Source organism: Zootoca vivipara, chromosome 6 (assembly GCF_963506605.1).
Source record: "Zootoca vivipara chromosome 6, rZooViv1.1, whole genome shotgun sequence".
NCBI classification, from domain to species: domain Eukaryota; kingdom Metazoa; phylum Chordata; class Lepidosauria; order Squamata; family Lacertidae; genus Zootoca; species Zootoca vivipara.
In genome coordinates this window covers 16,764,277-16,790,971 of record NC_083281.1, presented here as the reverse complement: position 1 = coordinate 16,790,971, position 26,695 = coordinate 16,764,277, and the positions used below count along the sequence as shown (strand labels likewise).

Sequence of the window (26,695 nt, the reverse complement as noted above, 5' to 3'; positions counted from 1 at the left end):
CCTGGCTTCAGCCCCCAGCCATCCGGGAAGAGCAGGCAGCATTCAAGATCTGAAGCGTCGCCCTTTACGCATGGCAGGGGGGTGGGACTGGATGAGCCTTGGGGTTCCCACCCACTTTACGACCTGTGATTTCCCTTCCCTCGAGCCGCCTGAAGCTTTTCATAGAATCGAGGAGTCGGGGGAAGGGGACCCCCTACGGTCATCTAGTCCCACCCCTGTTCCATGCTGGAATTAGGCTGCGGAGGGGGCTCGCTGCCCTCCCTGTCGAGGGCGGAGGCTGCCGCGAGGTGGGGGGCGGGGGGCAGGTACAGACCCGCCCCCCCGCAAAGGGCGTGGCCTCCTGGGCGGGGAGGCGTGGCCCGGACAAGGCGCTCCCCTGCCTGCCTGCGCCCGGGAGCACAGCCGGGAAGAAGCCTCCGCTGCCGCCGCCGCTTCTCCGCCCGTTCGTCCGCCTGCGCGCTTTCTGTGCGGGGAGCTGGCGATGCCTCCGCAGGGCGAGTCTCTTCCGCCGGTGCCCCCGCGTCGCCCCCGCGAGCAGCGGCGCCTGCGGGGCCTCGAGTGCGTCCTGCTGGGCGACGGCGCCGTCGGGAAAACCAGCCTGGCGCTCAGCTACAGCACCAACGGCTTCCCCGCGCGATACGTCCCCACCGCCCTCGACCGCTTCTCCGGTACGCGAGCGATGCGGGGGGGGGGTTGGGCTGGATGACCTTCGGGGGTGCCCTTCCCGCTCTACGGGGACGAGCAAGAGCAGCGACGGCACTGCTTCTTGGGAGTTTTTTTTTATATATATCCGCGGAGAACGGGCGGCCGTCCGCCAGGGATTCTTCAGCTGCCATTGCAGGGGGTTGGGCTGGATGACCTTTGGGGACCCCTAACCAACTGTGCAGGTCTGTGATTCCATAAGGGGCGTGGCTAGTGCTATGTGCGATGCCTGCTCACAGCCAGAGGGCACCGCCAGCGTTGCAGGTCTACCTGCTCCCCATAGAGTGGCCCTGCCCGGAGCCGCATTTGCAGGAGCTCCTGCAAAGCCTTTTTCACGGGAGACCCCCGGCAAGAGCCTCTTCCTGCTTGCCTCGTTCTCCCTGGAAAGATTTGCAGGCCTAGAGTCAACCGCATCCAAGTTTTCCTTTCCTGGTTCCTACGTGGGGAAAGACAACTTTCATTTCGCCAGAGCAGCCTCAGTCTGAACGAACCCTGCCGGAGGAGATTTACAGATGACGCGGGGAATACAAATGCAAATGACGTCAGAATAATAATATTAAATAAGTATAAAAGTGGTTGGGGGTTGGCTTATAATATGATCCCTGGGGTGCCTCCCAACTAGGATGCAGTGAATAAGAAGAGGTTTTGCAACGGAGCATGGGTCGGGGATTGCTGAGCTGTGCTCCCTGCATTGCAGGAGTTGGGCTAGAATTTTATTATTATTAGAAGTATTTTATTAGAAGAATTTCATTCATAAAGAGATGGCTGGGGGAGGGGAATAAAAGTGTGAGTGGGAATGAAAAAGAAGAAGAAAATACTGTCCACATACATTAATATGCAGGTGTGTATATTATTATCCTAATACACGAATAATTGCCAATAAACTAATATATTCTGCATAAACTCATTCCAGATAGAATTATAGTCTGCTTCTCCATCCATGTATTAAGGGGAATTGTCTCTCCCTCTTCTTCCCATTCATCAATATCAGTCTTTAGGCTAGATGACCCTGGGGGGAGTCTTCCAAGGAGTCTGTCAAGAACCACAGCTCGCCTTCTGCCATGGATCATTGAGCTGCGACCCTTGTGTTGCAGGGGGTTGGACTAGATGACCTTTGGGGTAACTTCCGCCTCCAGTGCCAGGGAGACTGAGCAGAAAGGCGCTGGGCTCTGACTTCCACCTCTGGGCGAGGGAAAACCCTGATGCCATATATCTTGATCTGGGGCAGCTGGGTCTGTCTTCCTCCCCAACCCTGACCCCCCCCCCCTGTTTTTCTGTTTCACCCCCCAGCTGTGGTGCAAGTGGATGGAGAGCCCATCCGGCTGCAGCTGTGCGACACCGCAGGGCAGGTAAGGAGGCTGGATGGGATGGGCTAGAGACTGACCTGGACTTGGCCCTTTGACTTGGCCCTTCCTAACTGCCCCTTTGGATTTCTTGAGGTCTAGCAACTTACTTTTTTCAAATTTATTCCCAAGGGTTGCAAGCCTGCCGCTAAACCGCTTTCCCCTCCGCAAACGGTGCAGCTGGCTTCCCCTCCCTGCAACCTGTAAGGGCAAAGAAGCGCAGGTGGGCTTTGCAGGGCCATGTTTCTTTGGGGCGCCTCTCTGCGCCTCCCGAATTTGGCTTGTGGGGGAAACCGAGGAGGGTCATCTCTGGTGTCTGGGATCCTAATATACGTAGATATTGATCCATTCTGGCTGTGATGGCGATTTGTCTTTGAAATATACACGTTTCTTAAATTTTAAGGATATGACACTAAAAAATCAGCAGTGTGTACAAATCAAAGGAAAGGCTCTTATTTTTGCTGCTGTGTTTCAAACTAAACAGTACAGGAGACACTCCCTGCCACTCCCAGTTAACCCAGGAGCTGGCCCAGGGGTCTGACAGAATCATAGAATTGCTGAGTTGGAAGGGACCTCCAAGGCTCATCCAGTCCAGCCAGCAGCAAGGCAGGAATCCCAGGTGACCATCCGACTTCCGTTTAAAAACCTCCAATGAATCACAAACCTGAGGAGCTGGAAATGACCACAAGGGTCATCTAGTCTGACCCCCTGCAACTCAGGGGGTTCGCTCCCCCCTTCCAGGTTTGCCTTATCAGGCTCCAGCTGTGGCACCTCAAATCTTCTCGCTTCCTGCCTTGTAACACTTGGGGTGTGCATCATTCTTGGGAATCCCTTGGCTGCCCTTCCTCCATTACAGGGAGTTGGCCTACCCTGTTTCCCCTATTTTAAGACATAGCCATAAAGTAACGTAGTCATAAAATAAGCCATAGCAGGATTTTTAAGCATTCAAGGAATATAAGCCATACCCCGAAAATAAGACATAGTGATATGGGCCAGCAGCAATGCCGGCCGCAGCAGCAGGAGGAGGAGGAAAAAAATAAGACATCCCCTGAAAATAAGCCATAGTGTGTTTATTTGAGGAAAAATAAATATAAGACGGTGTCTTATTTTCGGAGAAACACGGTAGATGACCACCAGGGAGCCCAGTCCCAGTCCCATGCTTAGAATCACAGGGCCATCGTTTTCTGATTCATCAGAGCATTTTAAACAGAGGTTGCATGGCCGCCTGCCATGGATTCTCGAGCAGCGATTCCTGCCGCGTTTCGGGGGGTTGGCCTAGATGACCCCCGGGGGGACCCTCCCAGCTCTGCGGTTCCCCAGTTCTGCCTGCCTTCCTTTGGTGCCCACCAGCTTGCAGGGCACCCCTCTCTCCCTCCTCACGGCCACCCCTCTGTGCCCCCCCCCAGGATGAGTTTGACAGCCTGCGGCGCCTCTGCTACCCGAAGGCGGACGTGGCCCTGCTCTGCTTTAGTGTGGTGGCTCCCACCTCCTTCCAGAACGTCTCCGAGAAGTGGCTCCCCGAGGTGCGCCGCCACCTCCCTGCCACGCCTGTCCTGCTGGTGGGCACCCAGTCAGATCTGCGGCAAGACGTCAAGGTCCTCATCGCCCTGTCCCGGCGCCGGGAGAAGCCTGTGTCCCCCTCGGCCGCCCGCACCCTCTCTGCCAAGGCCGGCTTGCTGGGCTACGTGGAGTGCTCAGCCCTCACCCAGCACAATCTAAAGGAGGTCTTTGACACGGCCATCACTGCAGGGCTGCGCCGCGCCCGCGGCCCCCCGCCCAAGCCGCAGCGACGCAGCACCGCCAGCCGCATCCGGACCCTCTCCAAGGCCTGGTGGAGGAAGCACGCCTGTCTGTCGTAGCGCCGGGTGCGAGTCCTGAATGGCCTGACCCCCCCCCAATGGGTTTGCCTGCAGACTGGACCAACCGAGGAGCGTTGGCTTTCAAGAGGGGCCAGGCCGGGCCGGTCTTCCTCGCAGGGACATCGGGCAGAATCTTGGCAGGGCCAAACGGATCTCCAAATGGATCCCAAAGATGTTTCCTTGTCTCCCGGCCCCAAGAGGGACGTGGCTGGGCTTTCGTTTAAGGACACTCTGCAGGCACGGCTGGAGAGAGCAGGTGCTTCTGAACAGCTGCATTTGGGTCCTAGTTGATGCCCTTTGGGGCATGTGGTTGGCAGCTGTGAGAACAGGAGGCTGGACCGTTGACCTGATCTTCTCATACTCTTGTGGAACCTCCAGCTCCAGAGGCAGTCTATCCGGTTTCTTAAGTTCTGTGGGGGTATCTGGCTACCGTGAGAACAGGACTTGATGGGCCACTGACCTGATGCAGCAGACAAGCTTCTTAAAACATTTTCATGGGACCTCCAGCTCCAGAGGCAGTCTATCCGGATTCTTCGGTTTTATGGGGTATTTGGCCCCTGTGAGAATAGGAGGCTGGAGTAGATGGGCCCCCTTTGGGCCTGATCCAGCAGCCGGGCTCTTCTGATGTTCTTGCGCTACCCCCCCCCCCGGGATTTGGGACCTTCAGCTGCCAGCCCCACTGAGAAGGGCCATATATTTGTAGACCCAAATATCTCTGGGGGGATGGGACCAGGTTGGGGACGGATGCTTTGGGGAGGCTGTGGCTGGAAGCTCTGCCTCCCCATCCCCCAGAATAAAACTTCTGCACATGGTTTAGCTGAGAGCGAGATGGAGTGGGGGGTTTACTTGCAGAAGTGTGAGATGGGGTGACATTTTTTTTTAACAACTTGAATCTGAAATTTTTTGTAGAGTTGGAAGAGACCCTGGTCCAACCCCCTGCAGTGCAGCAAGCACAGCAAACTTTGGTTCTTGGTTTTAGAAGGAGAATACTTGGGGTGGGGGAAAGTTTATGTAAAGGAAAAATTGTGGAGTGATTTTTACGCCATTTGTGCCTTTCTCCTGAGACAAAACCCAGGCCTTGAAACTGCAATGTGTGTGTGTGTGTATTTGGTCTGACCCAGACAGCATGGTCAGACTAGGACCAGGGTTCGAATCCCCACTCAGCCACAAAGCTCCCTGGGTGTGACCTTGGGGGGGGGGTCAGCCACCACCTGTCTCAGCCTGACCTACCTCACAGGGTTGTTGTTGCAGGGATTAAATGAGGATTGGGAGAAGCAAGTATCCTTGGATAGAGGGGGACAGAGAATTAATAATAAACCCCAAGCTGCGCCCCCCCCCCCAAATGCTGTGAGACAACCTGACGTCTCTTTCTGAGGCCTGTTGCTCCCCCCCCCCCCCGGAGGCAGGTGGAAATGTGCTCCTTCAGGGGGTGGGGAATTCCCCCACCTTCCCAGTTTCTCTTTCCAGGGCCTCGTTCCCTTTGCCTTGCAGGGAACCTGCAAAACTTTCCCTCCTTCCCCTTCATTTCTCTTTCCATGGAAAAAAAAAGTCCTGGGAGTTGGAAGCTGCTTTCTTTCTTTTCCGTTTCCTGTTTCTCCTGCCTCCCCCCACCTGTGTCCTTCCTGAAAAGCAGCTTTTTTTTGCTAGCTGGAATTCTACAGTCCTCTGGCTGCAAAGGGGAGAGGGGAAGCCTGCTTTGTTGTTCTCAGTGCAATCTCCAACCCCCCCCCCCAAAAAAAACCCACCCCACACACTTACAGGAATTTGGAAAATTACAAAAGGTGACGGGTTTTCAATTTTGCTACAATGCAGAGATGAAATGTGCACCCCCCAAAAAAAAATCTCTAGGTTGCATTTGCACAGGAAGATTTCTGACTTTTTGGGGGGGCAGGGTGGGGAAAAAACCCCTTTGAAGTATTTTCTCTCGATTAAAAATAAGCTGTTTTCTTTCCTCTCCTGTGTGAATGCCTGCCTTGGGTCTGGTTCCCCCATAGGGTTCAGAGGCGGATGGGAGGAAAGGGACTTGGGGCTTCACCTCCCCATTAAAAAACTAGGAGGCAGCCCCTATACTTGAGAGTTGCTGGTGGTGTCTTAAGAGTGTCTGGGAGAGAGCAGGGTTCAAATCCGCTGTGAATCTCGCTGGGTGTGACTTTGGTGCCTGTCGCTGCCTCTCAGCCTACCTTGCAGGAGTGTAGTGGGGATTCGGGGGGGGGGAGGGAACCACCTGCTCCACTTTTGAAGCCTCTTGGAGAAAAAGTTGGGGTAGAAATGCAATAAATGAACAATGAGTAAAAATGTATTTTTGTTCCTTTGGAGCAGAGGAGGGGATTCTCCCTCATTCAGCTAGAGGCAGCGTGACTTGGCCAGAGTTGGCTGAGACCCCATGGGCCATCTAGTCTGACCCCCTTCAATGTCTATATGTGATTAAAAGATGGATTTTGTGTGTATATCCTGGAACATATTTCTGTCTTTGTGATTCCCCAATAGCCCCCACTTCCTCCCCCCCGCCCAATGTTTTGTCACGGTTCCCTTTTCGATATGACCCCCTTCCGGACAGAGCACCTCCTTTGGCCCCTCTTTCCAAATCACAGAGGCAATGGTTCTAACCCAGAGGTTGCCAACGTTGTGCCCACTGATGTGGCTGGACCACAAGTCCCAGCATCCTTCACCACTGGGGCTGATGGGAGTTGGAGTCCCAAGAACCTCCAGAGAGGGGGCCCTACTGTCCCTGCCACCTCGGCTGCCCTCTGCTCCAGCTAATTCGGTGAGTAGGAAAAATGTACTCTGCACGTGCTCAGGGGCACCTGAGCTTTAAAGTATCTGCATGTCCCTGGGCTGCACTTTGGCCTTCGTGGCAAGTCTGGGCCTGTTCATATTAACAGGAAGGCAGCGGACATCTCAGCCTCTCCCGCGCCCTATTCTCTGCTGGGGCTGCTCAGAGGAGAAGCGGCTTTTCCTGCCCCTGGAGGCAGAATCCTTGGCTGGGAGACTCTGCCCAAGGCCGGACGATTGGGGGAAGCAGCTGGAAAAGGGATAAGAAGGGAACAGAAACCCAGGAGGCTGGCAGGCCTGCCTGCCTTTCTCCTCCCTCCTGGCTTAGGCGCCTTCTTTTGATGGAATCGTAGTTGGAAGGGGCACCCAGGGGTCACCCAGCCCAACCCCCTGCAATTTTGGAATCTCAGCTGAAGAATCCCTGACTGATGGCCATCCAACCTCTGCTTAAAATCTTCCAACGAAGGAGATTGCACCACCTTCCTCCCTTCCCTCCCTCCCTCCCTCCTTTCCTTCTTTTCTCCCTTCCTCTCTTTCTTTCCCTCTCCACCTCCTGCTTCGCTCCTGCCTGCCTCCCTTGCCGCCTCCTGGGGTTTTTCCGGAGCCTAGGCTCCAGGCCCACAATTTGGCAGCTGCCCCTCCCTGCTCCGTGGGGCAGAGGGAGGCTGAGAGCCAGCAGGCTTCCTCCTTTTTGGTGAGGGGAGCCAGAGCTTCTTGGGTGCCCGCCTGCCTCTTGCCCGCCAACCCTGGCACCTTCCCTCCCCCTCCTCCCCTGCTGCAACCTGCCCAGCTGCTGCCATCTTATCGGGGCATCAAAGGCGGCCTGCTGGCACACAGCCCTGCCTGCCAGCGGGCGCCAAGTCAGGCCCAGGAGTCCTTGGGACTTTGCCCTGCGGGGTGTGCCTAGCCGTTTCGCGTGATGGGGTGAAAGGGGCAGGCCTCTCCCCCCCTGAGCATGTGCAAAGTGCGTCTCTTGATGACAAGGCAGGGTGAGCTGCAGGCGGGCCCGGATCTCCTTCCTCTCCCCGTTATTAAGGAGGGCATCCTTGGCATTAAGAGATCAGAGTTGTCAGATAGTAGAGTCGGGAGGGTCCCCCAAAGGCTATCTAGTCCAGCCCCCCCAATGCAGCGGCGCTCAGCGATGCCAGGCTTCATTTTGCCATCTTTCGTTCCGTGGGTTATAAACCGCTTTGAGAGTCGGGACAGTATAACGAAGCATAGAAATAAAAAGCGAAGGAACAAGAGTGCCTCTGAGCGCGTGTGGAGTGCACTTGCCTCACCACTCAACCACAGCCAGTTGGAGGCAATCAGACACCTGTCCTGTGGGTGCTACAACCTGGCCAGAGACTGCAAAGAGAGGGGGGCCAGTCCAGGCGCTGATCAGCCATGTTGGGGGGGGGCGCAACCAGCCTGGCCTTCTGGCTCCCGGGTCCCCTGGAGCTCCCCCTCTTCCTCAGCCCCCCATCCTCCGGGATGGGGGAGCTCTTGGCTTGACGCTTCCTGCCTGCCAGGCGGGGGTTAGACTAGAAGATGCCCCTTGAGGGGCCCTTCCAATTCCTGGGTTCTGGAGCGGCTGCAGATGCAGGACTCCTGGGTCCTCTCCTTGCCCTCATGCTCCGGAGCTGGCAGGTTCCTTGCCTGGCCCCACCCTGCTGCAGGATCCAACTTGATATTGGGGGGGGGGGCAGGAGGAGGAGGAGGAAGGGCCCATCTGCACCCTCCCTGCCCATCAGCACCCGCAGGGGATGGCTGCCGGCTTGGCAAGGGCAGGCTGTTCCTGCCGGAGCTGGCGCACAGCTTGGCCGCGCCCGCCCCCCCACCTGTGGGCCTTGCAGGGAGGGCGTGTAGGGGCTTGCATGGCGGGGCGGGGGGGGGGAGAGATGGAGGAAAGGGGAGAAGTTTGGGATGGGGGAGCAGGATGCCTGGGTCCCTTCCTACCAGGGAGCAAGAGCTGGTGAGTTGGGGGTGTCCGTTGGGTTGTCTTTCAAGTGGGCACGGAAAAGGGTTTGCCAAGTTTTGCCAGCAGCAGGTCCCTGGGGTGCCCTGGACGCTCCTTGGGCTCGTCGAAACCTAAGATCCTAGAGCCACAGACTTGCAGGCTTGGAAGGGACCCCCAGGGGGCATCTAGACCAAGCCCGCCCACAATGCAGAAATGCACCCAGGACAGATGGGAGAGGTTGGCCCCATGGGCGAGGGGCTGTGAAAAGGGCACATTCCACGCTGGGGATCCTCGGAAAGGAATTGGAAATGAAATGGATGCCGCTGTACAAATCTCCGCCGCGACCGCACTTGCAGTCCTGTGTCTGGTTCTGGGTGCCTCGTCTCAAAAAGGAGATCGAAGAGCTGGAAAAGGTTCCAGAAAAGCATATCCCCAATGATCGAGGGAGGGAGGGAGGGAGGGAGTCACTGTGGCAGTATTTGGGATTTTGTAGTTTGGAGAAGAGGTAAAAGGCGAGGTTTCTCAGAATATACTTGGGGGGGGGAGGGCATGGAGAACAGTTTTCCTTCTTCTCTTGTAACCCAAGAACTCGTGGGCACCCAGTGAAGATTCAGGACATATAAAAGTCTTCCTTTGCGCAGCACAGCGTTAATAAGTGGAACTCCCTCCCACAGGAGGCAGGGATGGGCACCAACTTGGATGTCTTTAGAAGAGGACTGGACAAATTCACAGGGGAGGAGGCAGGACCAGGTGGGCCCTTAGCCTAACCTAGCAAGCAGGCTCTTCAGATGCTCCTTATGCCAAAGGGCCATCAGCACCAGACCAGCTCCAAGCATGAATGGGGCACCAGAGCTCCAGGCTGCCCTGTCCTCCAGCTCAAAGGGCCTCAGAGGAGCCAGCCATCCCAGTCTCCCTTTGGGTCCTCTCCTTACCAGGTCGGGTGAGAGGGATTAGCTGTTCCTCCTCCTGGTGCCAGGCTTTGGCTGGGTCAACCCCGCTTCCTTGTGATCAAGTTGGCAAGAGCAGCCGAGTGAGTTCTTTGTCCGCCGGTCAAGGGAGGAGCCTCTGCCCGTTTGGGAAGAGGCTCTGGATCGAGGCTGATGACTCGTTTGCGCTCCAGGGTGTGATCCAGCTGGGAGACAGGTTGGAGCCCCCAGAGATGGGCAGGACCCTACGGGAGACAGAGGGAAGGGCGTGCCCTTTTTCAGGCTGGCTTCTCCGTGCTGCCCCAGGCTGGCACATGGTAGATCAGCGCTGTGGCACAGGGCCTGGCATGCTTCCCTCTGGCCAGCTGTGGATGTGCTGTGGGTTAGACGTCACCGGGGGGGGGGCAGGATGAGTGCCGGGCCTGACCAAGGGAGAAGAGAGCAGGACTAGGACTTCCCTTGATCTGGACACTCGACTTCTGTGGATGCAGCCGAGAAAAGCCTTCGCTTGTTTTGCTGCTGCATCACACTTTTTGCCAACCAGGACAGCAAAGCAGGGGTCCTGACTGTCTTGTTAGGCTCATGAGCACACGGGTTTCACCCATCGATCCCCAAAGGATCTGGGTGGAATTCAGACCTGTCACCTGCTAAAACTTTCCCCTTTTTATTTGTACAGTCCTTGCCCACCCCCCCCTCAGCCGCATGAGCCAGGAGGCTGCGGCTTTGTGGGCATCTGGGAAAGGCCACGAAGGTGCCATTGCAACCAGGGTGCCCTGTTGGCTACCGCTGCAGGAAAAGAAGCTGAAATAATCATGAAGGCAGGCCCTCTGATGATCTGGAGAACTCTGTCTCTGAGTCCCAGGTGTGTGTGGATTACCTGGAAAGATGAAAGGGGAAGGCACTCTGCAGCAGCTCAGAGGCACTCTCGGTATGTTCTGGACAGGGCTTAATTTCCTCAAGACACAGCTGGGATCTGAGGCAGTTAGCAAGCCTGGTTCTGCTCTTTGAGGCTCTCAATTCCAGGCCCAGGCAAACGGGTTGCGTTTGCATAGTGCTGATGGACCTCTGTCCATGCTCAGGGGTCCTTTCTTCTTTTTTACATTCTGTATTTCACCACACTCCTGTTGGGCACTGAAAACATTTTCCTGGTTCTTGTAGGCCAGTTCTGGGCCCCATAACTAGAGCCACGGAATCGGGAGGGAGCCCAAGGGCCTTGCAATGCAGGGATTTGCGGAGCTGGGAGAGAAGTTGGGAAAGAGCCTTTCTGGGAATCCCCAAGCAAATGTGGCAAGAGGAGAAGGAAGTGGGAAAGGGTGCAGCAGGCCCCAGAAGGACCTCCACGCTCTGCAAGCTCAGATAAGTTCCTGCCCTGGTGTTACAAAAAGAGAAAAACACTCTGTTTTTGGCTCCAGGCCTCTTAGGCTTTCGCAACAGGGGATGGAGCAACCTTCTCCGGTGGCTGTTTCTTCCTGGGACCTCCAGGCAGGTTCCTGACCCAATTTATTACGCAAAGGTAACTCAAGGCTACCACCTCCCGCTGGAAGTGGGCACTGCAAGCTGGGGAGTCCCCCCCCCCCAATAGAATCACCAAACTGGAAGGGTTTCTATGGGTCATCTAGCCCAGCCCCCTGCAATACACCTGCTACCGGTGGCACGTTCCTTGCGGAAAAAGTACCCCTTGACTTGGAAGCGCACAGAGGTTGGGATGTGTTGAATCCAATCCGGAGGAAAGCCACTTTGCGTACGCTTAGAGGCAGCTTCCTTCTCCAGATTCCGGGAGGATAAGGCCATCGGAACTTATTCACACTGTTGAATTTATCTTAATGCTGCCGACGTTTTCAAATGTACACAATCCCCCCCCATATATTCAATAAACGTTTTCCAATCTTCTTTAAACATAGGTTCTTCTTGTTTTCCACATTTTAAACTTTGTCCGTCGTCATCACTGTTCCGCCCGCTTTTATAACACCTTGCAAAATGAAAGGAATAACGAAATAAAATTCCTTCCAGTAGTTGGTCTCAAAGATGCTATTAGAAGGATTTTTTAAATTTTGTTTCGACTACGGCAGACCAACACGGCTACCTGTAACCAAAATGAAACGGTACCGGTAATAATAAAAGCCGAAAACAGAAGGAGCCCGCGCCATTCATTCATTCATTCATCATCTATCCGCCAAGGGCTGCACTTCGGTCGCCGAGGCGTCAGGGGGCGCTTTCGCTCCAGCCGCGCGCGGGAAACGGAGAGGAGGGGCGGGGCTCGGACGGGGCGCGCTTGCGCCGTCGACGCCCGCGGTTCGGGCGCGGCGGCGTGACGCCATAAAGCTCCGCGGGAGGAGAAAGACACCATAAGAGCGCGACAACCCGGAAGCGCCTGGGCGCCGCCATATTGCGCGAAGCGCTTTCCAGGCTCCGGGCAGGAAGGAGAGGAAGAAGGAGGAGGAGGAGGAGGAAGAAGAAGAAGGAGGAGAGGAGGGGCCGCCTCCCCCTCAGCTCCCCGCCGGCCCAGCCATGTCCGAGACTTACGGTAAAGAGGCGAGGGAGAGAGGAAAGAGGGTTGGGGGGGTCTTTCCTGAATAGGTGAGGGTGTCCAAAGGAGGGGGCTTGAGGGAGCAGCCGGACCAGGGTGGACCTGGGAGGGGGAGAAGTTGGGGGGGGGGAGGAAGGCGGATGTTGTCCCTATTGTCATTTCCCCTAAATAAGTTTATTTAAATAATCACTTAGATGGTTTTTTAAAGGGTGTGTGTGTGGAGAAGCCCCCACTCGTGTGCTACTCCAAAAGGGCTTTTTATGGAGGGGAGGGCGCCGCTTGCCCCTTGGGCGTGTTTTTAATGGGGGTGGTGGTTTTGGGTTCAGCAGGGGCGGAGGGTGGTTTTTTTTGGGTGTGTGTGTGTGTGTTTGACCTCCCTTCTGCGGAAGGGAGCTATTTCTGTGAGGCAGGCAAGGCCAAGGGGCGGGGTGGGGGGCTCCTTCTGAGCTTAGGGATAAGGTGATGGGTGTGTGGAGAGGGTCACTGGTTTAGTTTTGTCTCTTTCCAATGTGTTTTGTGTTCCCGTTCTGCATTCCTGTGTTGAGAACCTCCCGGTGGTTAAAGGGAGGCAATCTTACCTAATAAATAATAGTAATCATAATTACCGTAGCAGCTGCTGGGATCTCTATCAGGACAGAGAGGGGGGGGTCCATGAGGGGAATATTGGTTTTTTTAAAAATAAAATAAAGTGAATGTTACACATTTTGCATTTTCATAGTCTAAACTGCTCTGTGAGCTTTGGGTGGAGGGCGGTATATGAATTCAATAAATAAAAATATTTGGGGTGGTGGTGGGCTTATCTTGGGCATGTTGGGGGTTAAAGCAGGCTGTTGGCAATGCCGAGCTTTAGTCTTCTGGGGGAGGCTATTCAGGGGGGCAGGAGAAACAAGGACAGCCGTGCATGGCCCAAGTGCCTGCCAGATGTTGTGGGTGCCAACAACTGTTGTGGCCTTAGCTGATGGGAGTTATAGGGCAAAGCATCAAGGAGGGCGCCAGGTTGAGGTAGGCGATGAAGGGCCATAGCTCAGTGGTACAGAGCAGCTGCTTTGCACGCAGAAGGTCCTGGGTTCAATTCCTGGGAGCATCTCCAGGCAGGGCTGAGAGGGACTCATTGCCTGAAATGCTGGAGAGCCACTGGTGCCAGTCAGTGTAGACCAGGCATTCCCAAACTGCGGCCCTCCAGATGTTTTGGCCTACAACTCCCATGATCCCTAGCTAACAGGACCAGTGGTCAGGGCAGATGGGAATTGTAGTCTGTTAGGGCAAAATTCTGGGTGCGAGAATGCTCAGCTACCAAGCTCATCAGGCAAGGGCCTGTGCTCCAAAAACATCTGGAGGGCCAAAGTTTGGGGATGTCTGGTGTAAACACTACTGAGCTACATGGATCAATGAGTCTGACTTGGTACAAGGCAATTTCCTGTGTTTTCCTAAGGCTGGCTTAGAGATGCTTGTGTCTGAGTCCCTTGTCAACCTGGCAGGGTAACTTTGCAGTTTTCATACCTGCCAGCCCAAAGTGATTCCCTTTGCACCTCCCTCCCACCCTCTTCCAAGAAGGTCGCCCAGTGACTTGCCCAGGCACTCAGAAGAGGGGCTGGGTCCATAGCTGTCAACTTTCGGATTTGAAAACAAGGGATCAGCAGCCTCACCTGTCCTGGGGACAGTCTATGGCAGGGGTCCCCAGACTTACCAGCGTTTGGGCCGGTTCCCACCGCGCCGATCGCGCGGCGGGCCGGAGGGCGGGGGAGCGCGCGCCTGTGCGGGCCGGAGGGCGGGGGAGTGTGCGCCCGTGCGCATGCGCACGGGTGCTTACTGGCGCGGCGGCGCGCTTCCCGGGTGAAAAAAGCGCCGAAAATCCGTTGTGCGCATGCGCGTGGGCCTCCCCCGACCCGGAAGTGCACCAGAAATGACTTCTTCCGGGTCGGGAGAGGCCCATACGCATGCGCAGAAAGGATTTTCGGCGCTTTTTTCCCAACCCGGAAGAGCGCTGCGTGCCGTAAGAGCGGGCGCGGGCGGCGGGGGTCGTCGCGGGCCGGATTGGCAGGCTAATTGGGCCGCATCCGGCCCCCGGGCCGTAGTCTGGGGACCCCTGGTCTATGGTATATCTAACAATCCAGGATAGCAGTGGGAAATGGTGCTGGAATAAGGGAATTTCCAGCAAAAAAAGGGAGGGTTGACAGCTGTGGCTGGGTCACAGCCAAGAAACAAACCTGAGCAAGACTCCTTTTACGTGGAAGAAGGAGCAAGCTTGCTCTCTGCTGCTTGGCAGGGTAGGATCTGAACCAATGGATTTGAGTTACAGTACAAGAAAGAAGATTGCAACTCAACATTAGGAAGAACTTCCTGAGAGTGGGAGCCGTTCAACGGAGGAATGGACACCCTTGGGAGGTGGTGGAGTTGCCTTCCTTGGAGATTTTTAAACAGAGGTTCGACTTGTATTGCAGGGGGTTGGACTAGATGACCTTTGGGTGCTTCTTCTGACTCTACGATTCCCTTTCCTGCACCTTTAAAAAAGTGAATGTTTTTTTTTTTTGCATTGCAGCTCAGCAGAATTGCTGCCTGTCTTTGTTTTCCTGTTCTCAGAACATGACTCTGTTGTGAACAGAACTCCAAGTGACTCCGGCTCGGCGGGTTGGAGCACATTCATCTCTCCTTGCCCTCCCTGCGCTCCTAAATTGAGGGAAGTGGGAAGAGGTGGCTGAGGGTGCAATTATGCCCTTTTCCTATTTGAAATCCTTCACCTCCCCAGTAATGACCCTCATTATGTTCCATTAAGGAGGCTTAGGTGCCTTTTCTTCCATGGTGTTTTCGCCCACAGAAGTCGCACATCCTAGGGGAAAAAACCATGTTGAGAAAAGAAGCAGCGGCGACCCACATTACAGCCCTATTTATGATACCCTTATTACCTGCATGGCAAGTTAGCAAGATCCAGCAGCAGCATAAACGCCCCATGACAGACAACAGGGTTAGCTGCCCACCTGGCTCTTCAAAGTATATTGAAGGGAGTGGGAATGCTTTTTTTTCCTCCCCAAAAGTGGTCAGTGCATGGCTGAAACTGGGAATGCTGCAGGAATGTATGGCCTGGCCAAGAACTGGGGATTATGTGTCGTTTAAACACTAACTCATGACAGTTTCTGATCTGATTAATTCAGTGTCTGATGGCAGGAGAGTGGAACAGTCTCCCTCGGAAGGTGGCGGTGGTGGATTCTCCTTCCTTGGAAGTTTCTAAATGGCCATCTGTCAGGGATTCTTTAGCTGCGATTCCTGCATTGCAGGGGGTTGGACTAGATGGTCCTCGAGGACCCTTCAACTCTACAGCTCTACAATTCTAGGGATCCTCCTGTTTAGAGTCAAGAGATCGATTGGTTACAAAACAGTCCTTTTAAATGTGTGGGAGGGCCTTCCTGAGAGTGGGAGCCGTTCAACAGAGGTTCTATTGACAGGCACAGCTATGAAAATGCTGTTTGCTGTGTTTCCCTTTTCAGACCTGAGCCCCCTTGCTTGGCGTCTGGGTGGGAAACAGTGGGTGTGGCATCTATAAGTGTGCACGAATCTTCATAATTGCTGCCTCTGCATGATGTGGGGCAGGGTGTTCGAATTGCGCAGGTGCTGGAACGACAAATAACTTAATTGCTGCTTGTGAAAGCTGCCCCAGAGTGCTGCTTCTGAATCCTTCAGGGACTGGTGCGCGAATGGAAATACGATGTAGTTGATGGGAGCTTGAGAAACTGGGCCTGTCTTGACGTGAAACGTGGAGCAAGAATTCTGAGCCCCTTCAGATTGCAGAGCTGTAGCTGTGTCAGTTCTCTCACAACAAAAACAGGGCAAGTGTTCTTCAGTGCTACCAAGTTTGCCCTGCTTTCTTCAGCAAGAACGCCCCAAGTTCCAGCTGCTGGGGATCACGAGTGCAAGAGGACTGTGGTGCCCACGGTGCAAGAAGGTGGCTGGATGCAGAGGAGGCATATAAAGACATTGGCTGAGGATCATTGAAAGGAAAAACGTAATTCACTCTCTGCAAAGCAGAGAGAAGTGTTGAGTTCTGCTACTCTCTCTCAGGCATGCCTGTCAGATGGAGCTGAATGTCCTTTGTGGCCCAGCTGGAGAGGACAACGTTTCCCTCTATTATGGCTGCTGCTTCACCTCCATGCAACACCAGCTCCCAAAATATTTTCCTAGTAAACAGAAGAGGAAGGCAAAAGGGGAGAGTGAATCTTGGGCCGGGGCTAGCAGCTCTTATCTTAAGCAGCGATGGTGTTGATTTTCCCTGGGAGTGTGTGAAGTCAAGTGGTTGCAAAGTGAGACAAAATAGACTCCTGACCTCACAAATGGGGCCTGTGAATTCCTGACTGCTTCTGTAGGGCTACCATGCGATGCTGCAGTTGTCTGTGTATCACTGGACATGGGATGCCTCTGCTATTGTGTGCGAGAAGGAGGGTTGGTGTCCTCCCATTTTGTCTGCCAACTACCTTGGTCTTCATTGCTAGTACTAAACCACTAATCTCCTAAGCCTCCTGGCCAGGTCTCTCCCAACCTACATACATTTTTGAGTCTGTTATTGCCAGGCACTCTCACTCTCTCTTGTTCTCCTTCCAGATTTCCTCTTCAAATTCCTGGTGATCGGAAGTGCCGGAACAGGGAAGTCTTGCCTCCTCCACCAGTTCATAGAGAATAAATGTAAGTTTATTTTGTGTGTTTTCGTCTTTGCGTTCCACCTTTCTAGGTGTGTGCCAGTTTCAAAGAAGTTGGAAGCAAAAAGCCGGTATAACAAAAACAACTTTAAAAACCAAATTAAAATGACAGAAACAAGAAAGCTATCTCTGTAGATCGGGTTAAAAATGCACACTGGAATAACACTTGAGAACATAAAAAGAACCTGCTGGATCAGGCCAATGGCTCATCTTGTCCAGCCTCCTCTTCTCACAGGGGCCAACCATATGCCTCTTTTGGGAACCAGCTAGCAGGATCCGAGCACAAGAGCAGCCCTCTCCCCTCCTGTGGTTTCTAGCAACTGGTAATGAGATTTTTTTAAGGATATGATAGAAAGTGCCTGAATAACAGGAGATGGTGGCTGTAAATCTTCTCAGAAAAATGCCACTCTATTTTTTTTTATTATTGCCCTGCATTTTATCGGAGTGCAAGGCAGATTGATGGAAAGGGTGTGTCTTCTCCCTCTGCCACTCAGAGAAATGAAAAACATTTTGTTGACAAGGCTGTTTGTAGCTGCCGAGCACTTAAGGCTGGCTAAAAGATGTGAACAGAGTGAGTCAGAGATGGAAGGTAAAGATCCCCGCCATTTCCTTCCTGTGTTGCAAAAGGCTGCAGAGAAGCAACCTAGAGGCCTCTCTTTCCTCCCATCGCCAGCCTTGTGCCCTGTACCTGAATCTGCCATCTCTCTTTTTCTTCACGCTGACTGTATGAGCCGCCTTTTCTGCTGCCCCCTCTGCCCCGAATCTGTTCAGCCGAAAGAGGAGAGGCAGGCACTGTCCTCTCCAGGGTTCGGGGACAGGTAGCATCTGAATTGTAGTGTTTTACGTGGCATGCTAGACGTTTTATGAAGTTCTTAGGTCTTCCCGTGGCTGCGCCTTTCTGCCTTCCTGCCCGTTCCTCATTTCCACCCCCCCCTCTGCACTTTTACAGTCAAGCAGGATTCCAACCACACAATAGGGGTGGAATTTGGATCAAAGGTTGTGAACGTTGGTGGCAAAACAGTCAAGCTCCAGATCTGGGACACGGCTGGGCAAGAGCGCTTTAGGTAAGGAGCAGAATTCTCCATGGGATTCAGAGGAGTCTCCATCCTCATTTTGCAGCTTGGCAAGCTGTTGGGAGGTGGTGGCAGACTCCATATCCAGATCTCTGGGAATTTATTTGAAATACTCACCCAAGTGCACAGCGCAGGATTTTCAGTCCCATTGCTCATGATCATCAATCTGCCAAAGACCAGTGGTATTGCTCTCTTTGCCACACCGCTAATGATAATAGTAATAATTTTATTATTTATATGCCACCCATCGGACTAGGTTGCTCCAGCCACTCTGGGCAGCTTCCAACAAAATATTAAAACACAAAAAACGTCTGGCCGTTGGGTTTTGGACCTGCTGAAGTTTTGTGGTCTTCAAGGGCAGTCCCATGTAGAGTGCACTGCAGTGATCCAGCCTGGAAGTTGCTGGAGCATGGAGTCCAGGGGTCAAGCCACCTTTGTCAAAAGGGGCTGCAGCTGGCGAGCCAGCTTGCCAGGCTTCAATGTTCCTTCCAGTTCTGCTGCATCCCTGAGTGCAGGATACAAAGCCCACCCGCTTTGAATAGATTCTCAAGGCCTGTAGTATGGATGAGCAGCTGTCAGGGGTGGGCAGGGGGAGCCCCTGTGTCTTGAGAGGGAGCTTCTGTGGGCTATCAGCAGAACCCTGTGCATTTTTGCTCAGAAGCAAGCGCCTCTCCCACCCGACTCTGGAAGTCCCTACAGCATCACTGGCTAAAAAGCGCGTGTCTGCACCCTGCCACCTTTCAGCCCCATCTGAGACCTTCAACTTCTTTCTCTCTAGGTCGGTAACGAGAAGTTATTACCGGGGTGCAGCCGGGGCACTCCTGGTCTACGACATCACCAGGTATGTCTCTGCAATGGCCTTCCTTTCTGACTATTCCCCCTCCCACCCCCCGGCAGCCATTCAGGGAGTTTCAAAGCCAAGTGGGGATTCGAACCCTGCTCTCTCCTAGGTCCTAGTCCTCATTTAATCCCCTGAGCAACCCTGTGCGTTGGTAGGAGACGCTGAGAGCAGCAGTGGCTGGCCCACGATCACCCTCCTGGTAAGCTCTGCCAGGCCCTAGTCCAACGCACTAACCACTTGGCTTTTTCCTTCTGCCTGCCTTATGGGTGCACTTCTCTTCCCCCCTCCGCCCGCCCAATTTTGGTCCTGTATTGCAGCAGAGAGACGTACAATGCCTTGACCAACTGGTTGACGGACGCCCGGACTCTGGCCAGCCCCAACATAGTCATTATTCTCTGCGGCAACAAGAAGGACCTGGATGCCGACCGGGAAGTCACGTTTCTGGAAGCATCTCGTTTTGCTCAGGAGAACGGTAACATGGGGGGTGGGGCGGGGGGGCTGGTGGGGTGCTGGGGAGGGGCAAACAGACCCTCTAGAGGATTCGACAGATCCGTGGGAGATCCAGGCTGTCGATGGCCCTGCTCTGACCTCCACGGTCAGAGGCAGCCATGCTTCTGAATACCAGTTGCTGGAAACCGCAGGAGGTGAGAGGGCTTGTGTTCAAATCCTGATGGTGGGCTTCCCATTGGAGCATCTCCCATTAGTGCGAGACCAGGATGCTGGACTAGAAGAGCCCGTGGCCTGACACAGCAGCCAGGCTCTTCTTGGGTTCTTATGGAACCTCCAGGTCCAGAGGCAGTCTATCTGGATTCTTTACGGATATTTGGCCACTGTGAGAACAGGATGCCAGACCAAGACGAGCCATTGGCCCGATCCAGCAGACTCTTCTCTTGCTCTTAGCTTGCAAGTGGTTCCTTCCCTTCCTCCCCTTCCCCTTCCCCTCCTCACCTCCAGTTGGCCGTTGCAGCTGCTTGTTCAGGGTGTACCTTGCTGAGGTGCTGCTGCTGCTGCGCTTCCTTCCTGTGCCGCCTTTGTGGTGGCACTGCCAAGGACAGAGGTTGGGGCAGCCCGGCTGAGCTGTGCCTGGCAGGGGGGCTGCTGAAGTGCTGCCACAGGGTGGCTTTGGGGCTGCCCCTCTCTTGGCTTGCAGAAGGCAGCTCAGCCACTAGATTCCTGCGCCCTTGTTAATGGACCATATTTATATACGTTGTCTGTTTGTGGCTTCAGTTTCAGTTGTTGTACATTGTTCTCTCTTTTTGGACTATTAACACTAGATTTAGAACGTGAAATAGTGTGGTAGCTTTTTGTGTGCCGCCTATGTGCTGCTTATTTTATACCGGTCTGTTAGGAGAATTGGCAGCATAAGGCTCATTTTTCTAAAGCTTTTGTAAATGAGTAACGGCATTTTGTGACTCCTTCTGCAGTTGCTAACTCTTGAGACGAGGAGGCAGAGGGTGGGGGAAGACCAGAGACCGGGAGACAGACCTAGAGTTTTTAATTCAGTTTGTTTTTAAAGCCCCTTTCTTTTTGCTGTCATTCTCCCTGGGAAATGCCCCCCCCCCTCCCGGATTTGGGAGGAGGAGGAGGGGATGCCTCCTCACACCCTCTTTTGCTTCATCTTCCAAGGCTGGGCAAAATTTATCACCTTTATCCCGTGTCTGTTTCTCTTTAACCTGGCAGAGTTAATGTTTCTCGAGACCAGCGCCTTGACCGGGGAGAATGTAGAGGAAGCTTTCTTGAAATGTGCACGGACTATACTGAACAAAATTGAATCAGGTACCTCGGGGGTTTCTTTTCCCCACCCGACTCCAAGAGAAAATGAACGTTGGGCGAAAATGGCTGTGGCTTCCAAGGGGTTCATTTTTTCTCTCTCCCTTCGGTTATTTTAAAAATTATTATTCGCATATATTTTATTTACAACATAACAAAGTACGATAGCAAATGTCACATAAAATAAAGATAGAAAGTGTTACGGAAAATTCCTGGGTGAGAGACTACTCAACAGCCCAGCTCATCGGGGTGCAAGTCCCCCGCAGGTCTTATGCGGTCAGTAAAAGAAGGAAGTTCCAGCCAAGTAATTTGGAGGCAAACAGCGGTCAGTAGACCATGATCTTTACTGTTGCGCAACAGGTTTCCACACGGAGTAAGAACCCTGAGCATAGGTTACAAGTTCTTTTAAGACCTTTCCCCCCCCCCCCCATTCCTATAATACCTTTCCAGAAGCATCACTGATACATCATCAACATGTCACAAAGAGGGAGGGTGATATTGAGGTCACCCAAGTTCATCAACTTGCTCCGCTTATCAGATTTAGTCCTGTTAACCGAGAAATTTGAGGGCTCCCTTGCTTGGACAAAAACAAGGACACCAGCCAGGAATACCAGAGCAAAACAGCAGCCAGTAGGCTTGGTCTTTATTGAAGACTGTCGCGACAGGACTCCCACCTGCCACCAGGTGAAACTAGATGGAAGCCCCCGTACAAAAGAGAACCCAAACTTTCATTAGCTGCTAATCCCCATGGTAAAGGTAAAGGTAAAGGGACCCCTGACCATTAGGTCCAGTCGTGACCGACTCTGGGGTTGCGCCCTCATCTCGCATTATTGGCCGAGGGAGCCGGCGTATAGCTTCCAGGTCATGTGGCCAGCATGACAAAGCCGCTTCTGGCAAACCAGAGCAGCACATGGAAACACCGTTTACCTTCCCGCAGTAGCGGTTCCTATTTATCTACTTGCATTTTGACATGTTTTCGAACTGCTAGGTTGGCAGGAGCTGGGACCAAGCAACTGGAGCTCACCCCGTCACAGGGATTCGAACCGCCGACCTTCTGATCAGCAAGCCCTAGGCTCAGTGGTTTAACCACAGCGCCACCTGGGTCTAAACATATAGGAACAGAATTCCCCTACCAAAATTGAACGCAATAACTTTATATGGCAAGGTTCCAAGTAACACAAATTCTTCAGTGCATCATGAAAAGGCCCCATTTCTTAATTAAGAAATCATCTTTTCCCCCTGCCCCTCTCTGCTTCTCACCATCTGTGTGAGCTTCACAGTGCATGCTATGTCCCAGATTTTAGTTCCCCTGTTCTCTCATGGCTGGTGTTGTCATATCCCGCCCAATTCTGTCAAATAATAATTCTGACAGACGTTGTGTTAGTTCCCTGTCCTCTTCATGCACAATTCCTTTAATATACTGAAATAGGAAAATTCAAGGATCCATGTAGAGCATAGCCAGTTATTGCTTCCATTTCCACTGCTACATCTTCCCAGAATTTCCTGGTTTTGGGGACACATCCAGAATGTATGTTGTATCTCAGAATTTGCCACTTTACACTTCCGGCAAGGCTTTACTGTTCCATATATCCAGTTAAGACATTAAGGCACCATGTTAGGCTCCAATGGAAAAGAAACTTGTAGAAACTTTATTTTAGGGTTGCACTAGCTGTTTGTTTGCAGAGCTTCATTCCAAATTCACTTCTAACTGTCTGACGGCATGTCCAAAATCCCTTTCCCTGCTATATTGGTACTAATTTCTTGCAAGATCTGCCATAGATGCAAAAGAATTTCACGGGGTTCAGCTTGGAAGGGACATCAAGGGCAGCATTAGAGCCCCACTGTAGCTTGTATTCATAAGGCCTTTGGGGCAGGGGGCCCGATGGAGGCTTCTGGGCTGCCTTTCAGGGTCCCCACAGGCACATAGTTGGGGATTCCTTCGAGAGGAGGGGCAGGCAGACCGCTTGGTCGCTCTTGACAGGTCTCCTGCAGCTGCAGGGAGTGTTGGGTGCCAGAAGGCACAGAGAAGGTCTCTCTGCCTGCGCTGCTGAGTGTGCAGGGATCCCTCCCGACACAGGCATGGAAGGCGCTTCCTTGAGGCACGTAGAGCCGAGAACCAGCGATGCCGGAGGAGGAGTTTTATCGGGACTGAACTCTGTCAGATTGGAAGCAAAGCAGCTCCGCTGCAGGGCTTTCAGGCTGCTTAGAATCTCAGAATGGGAGGGTTGGAACTGACCCTAGGGGTCATCTAGTCCAGCCCCCTGGATTGCAGGAATCGCCGCTTTACCAATGCAGACTTTTGGTGTGGTTTTTTTGAGCTTCAGATAGGAGTGGCCCTGCAGAGCCAGGGTTTGGATTCAGTTTGCCAGCCATGGCACAGACGGGGCGTGCCTGGCTTTCCTTTGTCCCGTCTCTGCCAGGCAACCAGGGCCTTTGGTGGGCAGCCTTTCAGTTAGGAGAGAAGCTCGTCCTTTGGCTTCCTGCCTGTTCCGGAAGTGCAAAAAAGCATTGTCTGTGGAGGGCTGGGGCTGGGGAGAAGCGCTTGGGAATCAGGAATGGTCTGGGTGCGGAAGGGCAGTCACTACAACCTGCCCCCGAATTGCCCTGGTGACTCTACTTTTTTCTCCCCCCCCCCGCCTCCCCACACTCTGCCAGGTGAACTTGACCCGGAGAGGATGGGCTCAGGCATCCAGTACGGGGACGCCTCCCTGCGACAGCTGCGGCAACCGCGAGGGACCCAAACACAGACCCGGCAGCAATGCAACTGTTAGAACCGGCACCAGAGCATGCCTGGAAACTGCCTTGCAAGGTAAGCTGGGCGGGAGGGGGAAGGAGGGGGGAGTTGTGGAGGAAGCCCCACCACAGATGCTCCTGTCCAGGGTGGGTGTAGAGTGCTCTGGCTATGTCCCAAGGGAGCTGAGCGCAAGGGTGGTGGAAGTGGGCCTGGGCCCTTAAGGTTGGGGTAGGATGTGGGGAGTCCCTCCCTCCGATGTCCCTGCTTCTCTGCAATTGCACATGGCATGGGGAAAGTGGAGACAGAAAAGTCGTTCTCCCTGCCACTCGCGGACATCGGATGAAGGCGAATGCTGGAAGATTCAGGATGGATAAAAGTTGTTGTTCACACAGTTCATAGTTGAACTGTGGAACTCACTCCCACAGGAGGAAATGAAGGTCAGCTACCTCGATGGCTTGAAAAGAGGACGAGGCAAGTTCCTGGAGGAGGAGAGGGCTATCGATGGCTAGGATGGCTCTGCTCTGCCTCCATAGTTGGAGGTAGCAAGGCCAGTACAGTAGTACTTCGGGTTACGAACTTGATCCGTTCTGGGTCACAGTTTGTAACCCGAAAAGGTTGCAAACTGAGCGCCGCTTCTGCGCCTGCGCGCCCCGCTTCTGCGTATGCGCCGAAAACACTTCCGGGTTTGCGGAGTTCGTAACCCGAACTGTTCGCAACCCGAGCGGTTCGTAAACCGAGGTACGACTGTAGCTAGAAACTGCAAGAGAAGGGAGAGGGTGCTTGTGCTCGGATCCTGCTTGCGGGATTCCCATTGGGGGAATCTGGTTAGCCTCTGTGAGAACTGGATGCCGGACTAGACGGGCCACTGGCCTGATCCTGCATTCCGGCTCTTATTTGGTCCTTATGGAACCTCCAGGCCCAGAGGCAGTCTATCACCATTCCTAGGCTCTTAGGGCTATTTGGCCACAGTGAGAGCTGGACGCGAGACTATGTGGTGCCCTTTTGGCCTGACTCGGCGGGGCTCTTCTCGTGTCCCTGTGTTACTGAGGCCCCTGTTACCGGCAGAGAGGAAACTGAGGCAGGCGACTTAGCAGCCAGGCCCTGGAGTGAAGCATGGGAAGAGGAGATGCCTTCCTGGCGGCTGCTGTTCCCTGAGCTGCTTCTTCTTCCCTCCCCTCCTTTCTTGTCTCTCAGTGCTGGGACTCTGCCTGCTTTGGACCCAGGGCCGTACGAAGCACTGCCGCCACCGCCTCCTCCTCCTCTGCTCCCCAGGACGACCTGCCCTGTTGGCCTCCTTGCTCTCCCAAGCCTTTGCCCTCCATCTCTGAGCTGCTGCTGCCTCCTTCCTCCACAGCAAGAAGCTTTTACAGGAGCGGGAGGACACTCTGGCGCCGGTCGGTTGCTTCTCCCTGGCACCGGCCGAGAGCCCCCCACTCCTCCTGGCCTCCTCCGTGACTCTTGGTGGCTTTGAGGTCAGTGGGCTCTGTGCTGATGGCGGCGGCAGGAGGAGGAAGGAGATCCACAAAAGGGGAGGGGGTGTTGGTGTCACTATGGAGATATTTAACTTGCCTCCCCCCCCACCTCCCTTCAAGTGAATCTTAACCCCCCCCCCTTTTGAGGAGAATTCAGCCTGGTTGGAGGTGTTTTGATGGGGCAGAGCGAGGGCTGCCCCCTCTGTGATTCCTTCATAGGAATATTCTGCCTGGGGAGCCAAACCAGACAGACCCTCTTCCTGAGCAGCCTCTATGGGGCTCCCCTTCCGAGGGTGGGACCCAGCTTGAATTTGCACGTCCGTGGGTGTGTATTCCTCTCACTGCTTTGTGCCCGTTGGAGGGGGCACCTTCTGTTTCTCCCAAAGCCATGGATTCCTTTGCAGGCTCTCCCCTTGCCCGCTCTCCTCCCTCTGGGGCCTTGACTGCACAACTCCCATGTCCCCATCACTTTGCGTGTGAGAAATGTCCTTCCTTGGGTGTGTGTGTGTGTGTGTTTTGCACAAGTGTTGCGCTCTCCTCCGGATGCCCCTCCGTCGGTCTGAGCAAAGAGTCCACCTCTGCAGAGAATGAGCCATAGCTTATGTGTTCAGGAACACCCCCCCCCCCCCGGTTGCAGGGGGAGGCCAGCCGTGTGTGTGTGTGTGCCCCCTCCCCTTGCTGCTCTTACGACCCTCCCTTTGGATTGTCGCCTGTGAGTGTTGCAAGAGGCTCCCGTGCTTCAAAACCTGTGACCAGGCACCGCTGTGAAATGCTTGTGAGATTTTCTGGCCCGGGAGCTTAGACCACAGCCCCTTTCCTCTCCAGGAGCCCTCCCCCCTTTGAGTTATTTGGGTCGGCCCTCCAGTAGAGCCCCCTTCCTGCAGCTTCAGAAATAAACCCACTTTCCAAGCTCTCGTCCTCAAAACCCAGCAGAACTCTTGCCCTCCCCAGCCAGGTGTCAGGTGGGATTGGCTCTGCAAAGGTGCTTTGGGGTGGGTGGGTGTCTGTTGTCTTTTGCAAGAAGGTCTAGGAGCCAGGTATTTCCGCCCCCCCCAATCTCTCTCCTTTGTAGTGTCTTGTGGTAGCCCACTTCAAGGGGGATCCCTTCTCGGAATACCTTTTCTTATGCTGACCTGGGACTTCCCATCCCTCCTCTGCTCCAGAGAGTCTTTCTCTGGATGTCTCTTAACATCCTTGGGCGTTCTGAGTGTCATGGCAGCCTCCAGGCACCAGCGCAGCCAGCTTTCAACTAAACCAAGCCAAACCCAGCATGATAACAGGGGAGCCGGGTCTGGGGCCTGTGCACAGGCCTTGCCTCTGAGCATGGCTGGAGTTCTGTCCCCCCTCCCTCTGCCTTGCCTTGCTTTACAGATACCTGACATGGGTGGGGGAAGCCATTCTTTCTGCTGGGGTATCAGAGGCGCTTTGAGAGATACCCCCCTTTCCACATCCCCTCCATTAGCTGAGCAACTCCTTCAAAGAAAAAAGAAATGTCCCAAGAGGGGAGTAGGCGGGCAGGGGGAAGGGCATTCCAGTGAGAGAGAACTAGTTAGAATTTTCTTTTGCCTTTTTTAAATACCCGCCCCCAAAAGGTATAATGCTTATCTCTGTTATTTATTACTTCTGTTTCCGGGTGGAAGCCCCTGTTGCCTCCTGGGGGTCCCGTCCTCTTTCTGCCCCCATCCCCAAATGCTTCCACACGAACAAATCTCCCTCTCTCTCTCTCTCTCCGATTCCAGGTAGCCCTCCCTCACGATTTGCCCCGAGGTGGGCAGGGAAGGGGGCACTGGGAGGGGAGGGGCTCCTTCTATCAATCAACGGTTACGAAAAAGAGTTTATGGCCCAGATGTGCTGGTTGATTTCTCTCTCTCCAGTTGCAAACATTCCCTCCAGTTTAAGGCTGTGAAACTTGATTTCTCCTACATAAAATGTTCTTTCGTTTTGTTTTCTTTTTCCAAAATTGGAGACTGGTGGTGCCTTTCTTTCTTTCATGAATGCATGTGTTTGTGTGCGCATTTCCTAGCCAAGCGGCAAAAGAGCCAGACAGAGTCA

At 53.9% G+C, this 26,695-nt stretch overlaps 3 protein-coding genes across 3 annotated transcripts in view; all 3 read left to right on the top strand.

Annotated features, from left to right (window-relative positions):
- Positions 1-26,695, top strand: part of EGLN2 (egl-9 family hypoxia inducible factor 2) — a 189,675-nt gene that overhangs the window by 146,426 nt on the left and 16,554 nt on the right. The gene's annotated exons all lie outside the window — the stretch shown is intronic.
- On the top strand, positions 412-5,633 carry LOC118086086 (rho-related GTP-binding protein RhoU). Its single transcript, XM_035117344.2, has 3 exons — positions 412-668; positions 1,993-2,051; positions 3,452-5,633. The coding sequence occupies exons 1-3, from the start codon at positions 482-484 to the stop codon at positions 3,902-3,904; spliced, it is 699 nt and encodes a 232-aa protein (XP_034973235.1). The 5' UTR covers positions 412-481; the 3' UTR covers positions 3,905-5,633.
- On the top strand, positions 11,924-26,592 carry RAB4B (RAB4B, member RAS oncogene family). The gene is made up of 8 exons (XM_060275512.1): positions 11,924-12,065; positions 16,659-16,739; positions 17,703-17,817; positions 18,605-18,667; positions 18,985-19,139; positions 20,348-20,443; positions 23,093-23,246; positions 24,366-26,592. The coding sequence occupies exons 1-7, from the start codon at positions 12,050-12,052 to the stop codon at positions 23,206-23,208; spliced, it is 642 nt and encodes a 213-aa protein (XP_060131495.1). The 5' UTR covers positions 11,924-12,049; the 3' UTR covers positions 23,209-23,246; positions 24,366-26,592.